The sequence below is a fragment of the Drosophila melanogaster genome, chromosome 3R (assembly GCF_000001215.4).
Source record: "Drosophila melanogaster chromosome 3R".
NCBI lineage: Eukaryota > Metazoa > Arthropoda > Insecta > Diptera > Drosophilidae > Drosophila > Drosophila melanogaster.
Genome location: NT_033777.3, coordinates 7379715 through 7394127, shown reverse-complemented (window position 1 = coordinate 7394127; position 14413 = coordinate 7379715). Strand labels below are relative to the sequence as shown.

At 41.7% G+C, this 14413-nt stretch overlaps 1 protein-coding gene and 1 long non-coding RNA gene across 2 annotated transcripts; both read right to left on the bottom strand.

The window, feature by feature from the left end:
* Window positions 1-1847: 1847 nt before the first annotated feature.
* On the bottom strand, window positions 1848-2715 carry CG42650 (uncharacterized protein). Its single transcript, NM_001202262.2, has 3 exons — window positions 2339-2715; window positions 2165-2287; window positions 1848-2112 (listed from the first exon to the last, which is right to left on the bottom strand). Exons 1-3 carry the CDS (start codon window positions 2644-2646, stop codon window positions 1977-1979), a joined length of 567 nt encoding a protein of 188 aa, NP_001189191.1. The 5' UTR covers window positions 2647-2715; the 3' UTR covers window positions 1848-1976.
* A 3093-nt stretch (window positions 2716-5808) lies between these two features.
* lncRNA:CR45560 (long non-coding RNA:CR45560) lies at window positions 5809-6684 on the bottom strand. Its single transcript, NR_125099.1, has one exon. It is a non-coding gene; the product is annotated as a long non-coding RNA:CR45560 (long non-coding RNA).
* Between the last annotated feature and the right edge of the window lie 7729 nt (window positions 6685-14413).

The window sequence follows — 14413 nt, the reverse complement described above, 5'->3', positions numbered from 1 at the left end:
GGAGCCAAACATTCAAAAGTGAAGGAACTGAAAGGCTTTCTTGCCAGAGAAACAGGACCTCAGAGCCCACACTCTCACATGTGCTGTTGGCTTGGCTAGGACTTCCAGGCATATGCTTGGCACACAAATACGCGCGGAAACAGGCGGGCCAAGAGGAGAAATATGCAACGCAATCCCTTTAGGATTTGGCCAACTGTTTGCGCGCACTCTCGAAAACTTGAATGCACCTTAAATGTGGAATATGCGGAAAATGTGGAAAATGCGGAAAACGGATGAAAATGCGGGTGGGGGCCCAAAGCTCCCCTCGAACTTTGACAATCTAAGCAGTTTACTGTGTCAATATGTTACGTTTGCTGCTCGTCCCACAGCCAAACTTCGCATAACTTATGCATGCAAATTTCCCCATTTCACCCGCCTTCCGAAGCCGAAACTGAAAAGGTGAAAGACAAAGGCAACCAAATGCGGTTATTGCAGCGATTATTTTAATGGCTCTTCTCGGTTGTTTGATGCCACAGAACTTAACGTACTTATGCTGTGCATGATTTCTCTGTTTTTGTAGAGCTGCCAATGCAGATGTATTTAACACCTGCAAAGTTTCGCCTCCGAAAGTCATTCGTGGTGCATTTGCTGCAGCAGAGTCATTTGTTAGCCTGTTCCAGGGAGTACAAGTTGCTTTCATTGGGCAGAGAGATTTGAAATTCAAATTTTTAAGTTGCCGCAAAATCGAAAAGTTTGGCAAGTCCCATCTAAGTGCTCGATGAGAAAGTTGCCGAACTGAAGTTTCGATGGCGAAATACTTTGCGCCATGCAATTGATATATTTTCGCTGGGGAATTGAACCAGGCCAAGGCTGGGCATTTTTTGAATGATTAGTGTAAGCTCAAAAATATAAAATCAAAATTAAGATATTTCTGGAAAAATGTGAATTTCTCCACAAAATTAAACACGACAGAGCTGGAAAATATGCGCGACACCAGCATTCATAATTCACGCGAAAGTTCAGGCGCAACTACTTATTCTTTTGTTATATATATTTTTTTTTAATTTACACTAAATATTGCAACGACGTCTGAGTAGACAGGAGCACAACAGGGCGCAGCTGCAGTTCCGCGCTGCCACGCCCCCTGCCAGTCCGTTACGCCCCCAGGAAGTCGTCTGAGTTTGCTTATTTTTTATTTGTGGCTAAAAATTGCATTCATGAATAATTCAGTGAAGTGAAAAATTTCGGCTTTTCTTCGCTCCTCACCCAGCGCTTTTGAAAAAAGAACTCCGCAAAATACTAAAAAATAAAAAAGAATTCATTTTGTACTTTTTCGCAGCCACTTCCGTTAGTTCCGCTTCCCTTTTCGGCACGTTTTGTAATGTGTGCGGGTTATCAGCATTTTGGGTTAATATTTAATGTAAATGACAGACCGACCACAGCGCGGCTGCGTTGATGAAGCCTCGGACACGGGAGATCCGGATACGGATACGGATGCGAGTGCGGACCTGGGGCTGGAGCCCAAAAATGGGGGGCCCCCGCCAAAAAAGTTACTTCTGCCTGGCACAGCACATTGCATAACATTGAGAAGGGAGTGCCCAACACTGGCAATGTAAATGAGTCGCCGGGAAACAGAAAGTGCTTATGCAGATCGAATGTACCTAAGAACACTCGGAATATTTCTGTCGCTCGATTTATGTTTCTGTTTTGGCCTGCTGCTCGCTGCTTGAGTGTGCAAAACAAACTACCAACTATTCTATAAATTAAAATTGCAAAAATATTCCGTTTTTAGTATTCTTTGGAGTCTGGGCGAACTTTGTGACATTTTGCATTGCAATAAATGACTAGAGTTGCAAATCTTTGACTGTGAAATTTGTTATTTATTTTGTCTTGAAGTTCGGCTACGCATGTTATTGTCATAAATAATTTTCCGTATGATTTCGATACAATTTCTCCAGAATACCGCAGTTTTGATGAACTAATCATCTTAACAGTTTTCAGGAGAAATCATGGGACATAATAAAGTCGTATCGGGCCTGTTCCTTCTTTGACAGTCGGTAAAATGTGCGGCTTGTGTTGGCTATTTCCAGATTACTATGATAAGGTGGCCACAGAGTAGTGTAAGACATCACTCTGCATTGAATGAATTTTAAAATATGCCTCATTTTAAATACGAATCTCTTACTTCACAAAATAAGCGGCTTCCAGAGCATTCTTTTGGTAGTCAATTAGTTTTGAGATTTCATTCTTCAGCTGGTTGTTATACCTGACAGTATCTTTCTTTAATCGTTCCTTGCAGTTTATTTCCCTGGAGTTTTAAACTCTGTTATCATATTCATATAAACTGATTAGTTCTTACATGGGACACTTAAATTTGGTAAAGCTAGGATCCTTGGGACAAATATCTCGATCGTCAAACACCGGCGTGTACTTGAAAAACCTAGCGTCCTCTGTGTCATCAAACTCTCCCACAAACCGCACGTCGTCTTCGTGACGCTTTACATTCCTGTCCAGCATGGCCCGTGAATCGTGAATTGGAATATCAAATTTAGTGGTTTGTCTCCCAAATGCAATCCCCATGGTGGTTGTGTATCGAGTAGAAAATACGCTCTTGTACGACTTCCGTTCATCATCCCCCATTAAAAGCGTTTGCCGCACAACTGACATTGCAAAGTCGAAGAAAAACAACGAATGAATCAGAACACGTGTGTACTCAGTTTTAAGTTGCTGTTAAATGAAAAGCCGGCTGTAATATAGACAATAAACATGATATATAGTTGCATTGCCCCGTTATCTATCTGTACGAGATTCGTTGAAAAGAATGTTGCAGGCAGAATTGAGCCAGTCGATCAATGCATATGAACGCATATCCGTCCATATGGTTGTTCGTATGGCTTACCGCCTACAATCGGATTTATTATAGCAATAATATCCGCAATAATATAGCAATTTCGACACTCCCACTCTAATGCCCGTTCTCCACCCAACCATCTAATATTTTTGAAAAATAAATGGGAGTATTTCAGTGCCGAAAGCGTAGATTTTGAGTCCAGTTCCAATATGTCCACGTTGTTAATTGGTTTTAACATCAAACTATTAGGCTGTATAAAGTACTCAAAATGAGACCCAAACCGATTTGATACCTTACGAAACTGAATTATTCACAGTGAGTAAAGGCAAATACACATGTGAACTGAACGCCAAGAGCTTATGCATATTTCATGAAATACAAAATCAATAAACTAAAGGGGACCATAATGAAATTATAAACTATCAGGCGCACAGCCCCCTCGCCATTTTCCCGCGATTTATCCAATGGCGTCGCCTTCACCACTCCCTCAACTTCCAGATCCACCTCCCCAACTACTGTAAAGCATCTTTGAAGAACTCACTGCCTCCAGGCTCTGCATTCAACATACTTTGTGCGTTAAAAATATGTAAAATTTTTTAACCGAAAACCTTTTCAAAAGATTGCAGAGCTGGCGGAACTGTTCGTGTGTACATACCGGGCGTATGCGTGATGATATTAAGCGGCCCAAAAGTCAGTTGTTAATGTGTGGTTGGGTGGGTCTGTGAGTCGGCTTGATGGCATTGATTTTATCCCCAATAATTCCGAAGGAAACCCACAAAGAAAGCATTGAAAACTTTTCGCTGTGGAAACAGGTTTGCGTGCGATTTAAGGTTAATTTATTTGGTGTTGATATGAAAAGGAAACACAGTGCGCCAACAACGCATATCAACAGTACTTATACGCATGTATATGAATATTTAATGTACTTTACAATGTAATAATGACTTATCTGAAATTTTGAAGAATTATTCAACTTATAATATAACCTCTGCAAGGCTATAGACAAGGGGTATCTTGGATTTAAACAGAAGTTGGCAACGTACTACGTTGGCAGACATTTGGGACCATGCAATGTGTATATATTATTGATCTGGCTCAACATCAGAAGCGAAATAACCATGTCATGCATCAGTTATGCATGAAATTATCCCAAAAGTCAGATTTCTTTTACAGGTAGTTATAAGTCGAAACATACTGGATCGTGCCTGTATATTATATATCTGAAATACAAATATTCGAGAATAAATCATTACCTAAAACGTTCTTTTCGGCTCTGTTAAGCTATACGTAATTAAATTTAATTCTGTATGTCTTCTTTCTATTTCCTTTTCTGCTTACCGAAAAATCTGTGCTCAAATGTGTTCCCGTGCCCCAAATTTATGGCTTTAATCTTTTGCTTGGAAATTATTTTCGCACTTTTTCGCCTCTATTCAGAGTAGGCTTTATGGCTCAAGGACGTGGCGTTTCAAGGACTGAATTTGGATTCGTGATTTTATTATGAGCTCGAAGAAGGACTGCTTCCGAATGTGGGTGGCCACTAAGCTGCATTCCTTTTAGCCGAAAATGGAGCCGGGCAACATACTGGCAAAGAGCAAAACAGAATAAAAACACAGGAAATAAATCAAATTAAATGAAATGAAATAGTTGAGGATTTGAGGTCGACAAAGGAATTCAGCTGCCACTTCTCTTAATTTTGCCTTCCTATTATTCGTTCCTGATCTGCTGGGCTTGTACCTAAGATTTAAAGACGACTAACTCGCAATGGGTTCCTTAAATTCAATAATTTACGTCCTTCCCAGACTGTAACCAAAATGCTTTAGATAGATGAATTGAGATGATATAAGCGATGAATTCGTAGCTTTAAAAAAAAAAAATATATATATATCGTGCCTGCAAATGTGTTACACCGCCATTTAATTGACAGTACGGGGTTAAATATGATTGATAAACCCAGATGGTACACAAACATTGGCCTTAAAGTTAATGCCGTGACATGCACCGTATTTAACACGACAACATGCCTGTTTCGCCAGCACTTATCCTTAAACTGAGCCAGGAGAGGCCAAATGCACCGCCGGGCGGAGCACATGGCCCGATCGAGCACGTGGCCCACATCGAGTGCAATTCTCCGCCAATCGCCCGGCAATTCATATCCTGGGCCTGGACAAACACAAACACAATCGCAATCGGCACCACTACACACATCCTTCCTGCAACGACAACGAGCTGCCCCGGCGGGCAGAAAACACAGCGCAAAACACACTCGAGAATATTAAACAAAATGTCAATTTGGTGCTACATTTTCGGTTTTCGAGCAGAGGGCACTGAAGCCGAGCAGCGGGCCTCAAGGACCTGTCAAAAAATGGGCAAAAATCAAATCAAATTGCACACTTAAGCTGCAATTGCAGCGGCATCGAGAGAAATCAAAGTCCGTTGGCAGCAGGGCGCCCAATCAAAATGGAAATAGTTTGGCCCGGCCATCGAATGACCAGTTTTGGGATTCCCCAACCTCCTCGGCCCCCAGCAAAAGGAACTCGAACGAAGGCCGCGCCAAGGCGAAACGGAAATGAAATCAAGCAAATTGAATGCGATGAGTTGGACGTGGAAATACGTGCCAACGGTTGTCATAACAGCCGTGACGATAAAAAACACTCCAGATCAGCGGTAATTGCTGCCGACAAACCCGCATCTATCTGCGATACGAGTGCGAGTACCTACAGAAGGCCGGGGGACACAAAAGCGGAACACGCGCTGCCGCCAGCGTATCCGAATCCAGCCTGAATCCGAATCCAAACCCGAATCCCAGCTCCAGTCCGAATCCAGCCAAAATCCATAACATAGCCACCAACAATGCGTGCCAAAGCCATGCGAACATTTCAAGACATCCGAGCAACATTTGCTGCCAGGCATACACGTTAAAAAACTCCAAGCACTATCATTTCGTTTTTTTCCCCCTTAATATTATTTTAAACGAAATGGTCAATTATTATACAGCATCGATTTTATGAAATTTAAAAGAAGCGTATATAATATATTTTGATTGACAATGATTTCGCAATGGTTGAAACACCTTTGAAAAGGTTGCATAATGAGAGGTATGTTATACTTCTTTTTTAGTTGTGCACTCTTTAAGCTAAAGTTTCTGCGACACGTCACCGCGAGGCCTCCTGAACAAATGGTCGTTCCATTCGCCATATCCACTGCCCCATTCTCAACGCCAGACCCATTCGAAGTCCCATCGGGCCGGATTTGGCCCCGACAATTGACATTTGGCCACCCATCGCCGTCGCCTTCGCTCCTGTCCCCATTCCCGATTTCCATTCATTTGGGTGGGTGGATAGGTGCTCTTGTGGGGGGGGGGGGGGGTCATTGGGTCATTGGGGATTGTGTGGATGGGTGGCTTGTTGTCGCGTTTTGGCCGCTTCCGCTGCCGTTGCCACCTGCTCTTGTCCATCGCCATTCATCAACATCAGAGCCGAAATTAGAAATGTTTTGCGTTTGGCTTCCGGCAGGACTCGGCCGCAGCGCCACTCGCAGGACTCGAAAGCAGCTTGGAGCGGCCGGGAACCAGGAGGCCCGACATCATCGACAGGAACCAAGCCGTCGACATAGTTTCATGCCATTTGGACAGCTTTTGGCGATGGGACTGCGCTAATGTCGCGCAGATACCTTTTTCTGATTTGTTTACTTTTCCAATTGAATTCGTGTCGCGAACGGCGCACAATTTCAATTACACTTGACTGCAAAGGGGAAACTTTGAGAGTGTATCTTCATACATCTCGTATTAAAATTTGGAAATATTTTGAAATCAAAATACTAGTTGCTCACGTTCGATTCAATAAACATCAATATATGAAGTTATATTATATTTATATATATACTGTAAGTAGCAAATCAGTAAGTAAGTAAATCAGTAAGTAACTAAGTAAGATTCAATATTGAGCCAAACCTTTTGAGAGTACCTACTACTTTCGGAGTACCTATTTTCTTCATGCATAGTGTTCCCTGCAAACTGGGTAAAACATCGCACTTCACCTGAGGACGTGCTAGAAATTCGGCAATAGATAACAACAACCCATTAGTTGAGGGTGGGCTTCCCTTTGTAGCCGATGGCAAATGAGAAAGCCGCTCGGACTATTAATGGTTTAAAGAGTTTAAGCCAAATTTAGAAGTATGTGTTTTGGGCGAAAACAGATTTTCCTTAGTCACAGCAAAATTTATCAGGCTAATACAGACGTGGTGCCATTTGGACATAGAATGCTAACAGAATTTACTGCGATTTCTCTATTAGGCCAAGTGAGTGCAATTTTTCGGCGGGAGTACTCACAATCTGGCTGCCTGGGCATCCATGCCCAATCGACTGGGTTGATCTTGACGATTACGGCTGATTTTTACGACAATGTGTCTGGATGTGACTGCATCCAAATGGGGAATTCCACCCACCTCCGGGGTCAAGGACTCGTCCTTGCCCTGGTCCGTCCGATGAAGCCAATGTAAGAGGCTCTCAAGGACACAATCGAAGTGGCTTAAATCTTTGCCAAAAGCTGAGCGACATAAAGCAGCGAAAATTTCAATAAATAAGGCGGATTTGGTGAGGGATATGGGAGGCAACTCCCTACGATATCGGGTAATCGCAGGCCAGCATATGGGAACTGTTGCTGCAAACGGCAATAAATAGCGGAAGTAACGTTGTGTGAGCTATGCTCGAATTTATAGCCTTCCACATAAAATACTGGAAATTTTTATGTGTAGCCAGCAAGGTGAATGGTATTGAAGGAGTGTTACTTTTATTACAAAGGATAATACTCCTCAGGATGTCTGGTAGCTAGGCAGATTCGTTCAAGGACTTTTCATTCCATTCCACAATCAGCATTGACTGCAAGTCATATCTCGCTAATTGGATTTGAAATAAAATTCGCTTTGCCTAAGACAGATTTATTATAACATGAACTTACCAGGTAAATATATGTTAGCTAGTTTAGGTATAGTACTTTTTTAGCTCCACTTATTCCTAGAATGTTGTATGAACTTATTGTTTTTTCCATAACTCATTCAGATTATTTATCTCCGTATTCGCACAAGTAGCTTTTTATTATTTCCTAGTCTCGCACATGGCCAAGTCAGCAGATACTTTAAATTTTAGCTCCTCATCAATCAGTTATCTTTTTTAAGGTTTCGTTCTCCGAATAAAAGTATGCCATGCACATTTTCATACCGAATCAAAGGGCTGCGAAGCTCAGGCCCGTTTAGGCCGAACAATTCCAGTGGCGGGCCAAAAACAAAGCGGGCCGTTTGGGCCAGGTTTAAATAAACATGCGACTTGAACATAAAGGGCCTAGCGTCGGCACTAAAACCAGCAAAATCAGGTGAATGAGCACTTTAAGTCTTTGTTTCGCCGAATCGAATCGAAATGAAACAGCAAACAATGCCGGCTGACAGGCTGGAAAATCAGCAGCCGGCGGTGCCAACAAAAGCTAGATTGCTGGCCTTTTAATAGGATTACAACAACAATAGCAATTGGCCAAGGGAGCCAAACTACAAAAAGCGCAATGCGAAAGTTAGTGAAACGGAAACCAACCGCCGCTGCGGTAACTCCTCGACCTTCCTGCTCCGCCAGCAGTTGTTGTTTTCTGTTACCTGTTGGCCAATTGTGTTACCGACTGCTCCTCTTGTTGCAAGTTTGTTTCGGCGTTGTCATTTCCATAGGCAACTGTCAATGGGGGCGCAAAGTGCCGCCGGACTGGGAAGTTGCCGGGAAAGGAGATCCAAAACAATTACAACTGACCATCGAAATTGGGTGCTACGTTCCAAAATATTTGGCTGGTTGAAGGACTCGGCCAATTCAATTAATTACCGTTTTTAGCGGTTAAAATTATGAACCTTAATGCTGTAACTACGTTTGTATAGTTATATGATGAGTATAAACTAATTTACGTGCCTTTACGACAAGTAGAACGTAGCGTATTAAAAGTTAATTATTTATTTCGTTTTAAGTCTGGCACTTACCTCCACATTAAATCTGCAAGTCTTCCACTAAAACTGCTTAATCTGCCCACGTGCAAGCGAAATTTTCAATCTAAGTGGAGCCAATTGGTCAACAACTTGGCCCAGTTGTACTCCATCCAGATGGCCTTCCTCTAGAGCTGCTTCGCTTTGTTCGCCTGTGAATTTGAATGCTCCACGGAAACGGATGTGTTGATTGTTAGCTTTTGGGTAGAGCAGACCAGCAGGACTGAGTCCCAGCTTTGTTGGCAGAACAGCACTGCTGTTAACTAGGGAACTGGAAAGCTGCACAGTAAAAAACGAAAGATGAGAGTGTTGAGTGCCATATATGAAAGTAATTTCACCAAACTCTCACAAGGATATTTACCATAATAATAAAGAAATAAATCAATAACCTGATAAGGATTTTCTGTAAAATATTCATGTTAAATATAGGTCGATATCTCTGTGCTCTGTGTGTGAACCCATGACTGCTCATTGCTCTATAGTCATTGGTCACCGAATACTGAGCTTTGGCCATTGGACCCGGGGCAATCAACTGGGCCAGTTGTCATCCACAGAGGCTGATGACGATAATGAGCTGAGGCCTGATCATGGTTTACTGACACGTAATGACAGCTAAACTTTCAACACTCGACAGTTACATTTGCCAGAACATCGTGGGCTAAGGGAGCGGGAATGGAATCTGCGATTGCCAGGGTGGTCGTCAATAAAATCACTGTTCAGACAAAATGCAGTGTAACAGAGATGACTTAAATTTTCAATTCAATTCAACTATCATTTTAAAATAGAAGAATATACTCACTACGTTATATATTTTGAAACATATTTGTAAATGTTTTTAAAAAATTAAATATGAAATTGGCGGCAAATTATTTCTTAAAAAAAATATTTGCTTAAATACATTTATGTGCATAATTGCGAAACTTTGTGTCAAAAACTTTACGGTAGATTGTTATAAATTGGCCAGAATGTCACCACTTGGCTGATACACTGGCAGCGACAGTGGGAGCAGCAAATGACTCGTGCAGGTCGGCTTTTGTCAGTCGTAACTGTAAATGCGTGACTTTTGGCCATTTAATGATGTTTCAACGTCATTGTGCGCAAATAAACAATCATCATCATCCGCACCAGGAGGAGTGCAAAGAGGAGGACGCCGAAGCAAGGAGGATGAGGCTTTGTCCTGGCTCATTTGATGACATGGCCTTTCAATGGCGCTGGTTATTAATGCGCCTGTTTGCTCCCTCGGCCAACAATAACGCATTTAAAACAACAATAACACAATGAGCGAGTAATAGCCATGAACCGGTCTCAAATCCCAGCTACATCCAAGGACTAACGAGGACGATTAGGCGGCAGCAGGAGCAGTGTAACTTTTGCCAAATTTCCGTGGGTGGGAACGTCAGTTCGGGAAACTCCCATCATTTGTTTGGCTAAAAAGTTGTTAGCCCTGTTAATATTAAAAGCTATTCCAGGTAACTCTTAGATGCATGGTTATTTATTCTTTATTCTTTTTCCGAAAGGCGAAATTGCAATTTATATTGCCGAAGATTTGCATATCATACTTAACTGAGTGTAAGGGCAAGCCGGAAGTAGGACAACGATTGAAAATTAAATAGGTCCGATATAGATTTAATTAAAATGTAAATTTGATTAAAGAGTTATCGCTGGTTTTAATTACAATGCAATAAGGCAAATAAAAAGCACGTCGACATGTTCATGGCACAAAGGCTTTCCTCTTCCGTGTGTGCCGCATGATTTATGCCTTATTTTTGCTAGTAATTCATATTAATAAATAAAATATGCAGCTTCCTGCATACGGTTTATAAATTCAACGACACGGATATCCACAGGACAAGTTTATTGCATTGACAGCGCCGCCTGTCAGCCGGATCCGGACTTCTGCAATCGACTTTCTGATCGGCATCTCGACGTCCTCCGTAATGCGACCCACATTCCGCACTTAATAAATACTTCGGCCCAAACCAAAGGTGCACGCTTCACTAAGCGCGCTCAGAAATAGACCCGAAAGAATTGAGGAGTGGGCGCTGGATTTGGCCGAGTCCATTGACTTGGCCTTTGCAGCGGGCGAAGTGAAGTTCGAGACCGGCTTACGGCAGCTGAGTTCTTATTTAAAGTTTTGCTGGCCAGTCATGTGTACGGAAGCGAGATGAAGGAGCAGCCAGTGCAAGTGGTAATGGTAATGGAAGTCCTGCAGGAAACGGAAGTGTAGGTTGAAGCTGGGGAAGCTGCTCTGCAGTTTGTGTCAGGGCCAACGAGCGCATTTTATTTCTTAATTTTGTTTTCGACTAATACAAATTCGATTTCGCTGTAAGCAACAGCAGCATCAGCAGTACACAGAAAAGAAATATATATATACATGCTGCACATGTGCTTAAATGTATATAAAAATCAAGGTAAAAGTGTTACTTCGTGTCTTATTGGGAGTTGTTGAAATAACTATTTACTGCTTTAAGTTATCCAATTTATTGGAAATATTTATTAATAGGTAGTACTAAAATAAATCTCTTAAAAATAATAATGTATAATTTATAATAAAAAATAATAATTGCTAATAAAAAATTATATGTAAGGTACTTGACGGCCAACTTAGACAATAAAGAATTTTAATCATCCAAAACTCATCGCATCGTGGTACTTTTAAATCCAAAATTAAGCATGTTTTATAAGAATCACTGTTCTAGAAACATCGTCTTCCTTTTTTTGTGCAACGCTAAGCTTATTGACCCACAACGATTAGGTTCAACTTTTTTTGCTTTCATTGATTCTGCTTTTTAGTTTCGTGGACTGCCAATTTGCATTGGCCTGGCCATTAGGATCGGGTCAGTCAGTATAAGTTGGAGTTCTTTATTGTTGTGTGATAGTCTGATAGTCGGACCACAGGCAGACAGTCAGTCAGTCGGTCGGGTCGGTCTGTCTGTCAGTTGGTTAGTTGGTCTTGTCCCCAACCGACTGTTGTGTGCATCGTGGTCGTTATTAGCCGCCCGTGTCAGCCAGTTTGTCGTACATAATGAAAGACATGGTTTTCGTGTAGCGATAGCTCCTACTTTGTGTCTCCCTGTTCTCCACCCGGCGGACTTTTCGTCCTTGTACGTAGTCCTGGGTCCCCATGTCATTTGAATTTGTGCTCTTTGTTGCTGCTGTTGTGGATGCTGGCATTGCATACAAATACGTAATTGAAAAATGCACATATCTCCGAGATGCTTATTGACTTTTATTGGACAGCCAAAGGGGTGTGGAGTGCTGCGTAGCAATGCTCAGCATAAGCCACTTTTCACTCGGTTGGGGCAGTCAATTGCATGGAAATTAAATGCATGAACTTGCCCGGAAGATATCTCTAAGTGCCAGAATTTACCCAATAACTTAAAGGGGATTTTCGGGCAGAGTGAAAAACGCCTCAGATTCAGATTGGGAATTTTAGAATGCAAGAGATATGCCATTTTCCACAAAGTCGTGTGCGGTGTAAAATTGTGAATTATTATTGCCATTGCGTAAATAACAATCATTCCTCTCCGACTGACTTAGCCGGACTCCCGAGGGTCGCTTGGACACTCCTTAGGTATTTTTATTAAAAAATTCTACTCGCAGCCGCGAGCAAATTGCAGCAGAGCCGTTCAAAAGGTTATGACTATGGCAATGTTCTGCAAACAGCGGACCAGACTTGCCCCGGGATGGCGGGGACAGCGAAAAGTTTTTGGCCTCCAACTTTTAATTATAAATAATTTTCAACATTTTAAATATGTCGCTGGCACGCAAATCTGTGCAGCAAATGTTAGGAATGTCCGTTCGCCAGGAAAAAAATTAGAAATTGCAGCAGCATAGATGAAAATGTGGAGAGCAGAAATCGAGAATCAGGCTGAGCTGACTCTATATACACATACATACATCTATATATATATATATATATATATATATATTTATTTTTTTTATAGGTTTTGGCAACGGCTGCCAAATGCAGTTTTTTATGGCTTCGAAACTGCTTGAAATAATTCTTTTTTCTTTTCCCCTTTTTTATGCCCGGGTCAGAGGAATGTGAGAGCGACTCCGACTCCAAATCCAAACCGAAATCCGAATCCGACTGCGGTTAAAAGTGCGGAAATACATTGAAATGACAATAAAACTAAAACTTGCCTGGTACGCTGCTACTTCGTTTTTGTGCTGGCTCAATTTTAAAGTTTATGGCCTGACGGCCAGCATGTGCAGCAACAACGGCGTGGAAATGTTGGCCAAATGTTTATTTTATTTTATATTTATTCGCACTCTTTTTTAGATATAGCATGCATTTGGTTTAAACGTGCTGCTAATAGCAGTTCGTACCCGTTCTGGTTTTGATGCTTTAATAGCCCAGCAAAAAAATGATTAAATTCATTTTCGTTAAAGTGCTTTACTGGTTATTAACAGGTTACTTAGTTATTAAAAGACTTGCAAACTGACAAACTATGTCGAAAAACTATGTTTTGCCACATTGTATAAAAATTAGGCGAATTGTAGCTATATTAAGTCAAACTACATCATATTGCAAAGACACACAATTTTTGGAAATGCATGCTTTAAAATGTGCTTTTGTTGTTCGAAGAAAGTGCTGAAGATTTGTTAAAATTATAGGACAATAGCACATTGATTACAACGGCGCACTTTAATTTGAGGCATTAGGTAGGCAGTAATACTGTGATGGAAGACAGCATCACATTGATCGGATTTAATAATATGCATTTTCTCAGCTGACACATGAGCTCGAGCCCTAATCATAAATCTGGAGTATCACCTGAAGTGGGGGAGAAATCCCCGAACCCATATACTGCCATGTTCTGTTTACGGGCTTGTACATCGTGAGTCTGTTTTGGTCTTGTTCTAACCGCAATGAGGATAACAGCAACTGAATCAGGTAGGAGCCAGCTTCCCCTGGTGCCACATCCCCATCCTGACCACAATGCAAACATGACTTTGCAATTAAGTTATTGTCGGCCAGAAGGAACTATCCGGCAGTCATGGGTCCTTGGAGTCTCACTTCGCCTCCTTTAAGCTGCTCGGAAGAGAACCGCCCCCAGAAAAAGAAGCTCTCGGTTGATTTATGGCCACTTGCACTGGCTGCAAAAGGACTTTAAATCATGACCAGCTCCTTGGCCAGTTATTTAACCCCAAATTGTTGCTTACGCATTCACTCACTAATAGTGCCTCTGGAGTTTACCGGGCAAGAAAGTGAATTTCAAATTGAATTGTTATGCAAATTTTTGGCCAATAGGTATGCTTTTCAGCACTGATATAAGATCTGCACATGCATCGGCTGCATCTGCGTGTGACGTTTAATTAAGGCTCCTACTTTGTGATTGACACCCCCAAAAATATGCGATACGATTTAATTGCTGAGGCTTTTTTCTGCCCATCAATAGACCAATTTGGAAAATATATTTTCTCGGCAGGTGGCAAAGTTGTCGCAAAGCGTTGACTATTTCAGGTGAGAGCACTACCGATTGCCAAACGAAAATTCCGGTTGCAGAGCCATTAAATCTACATCCAGCGTAACTGATTTATGTTCGTTATCAACTTATTTAAATATGC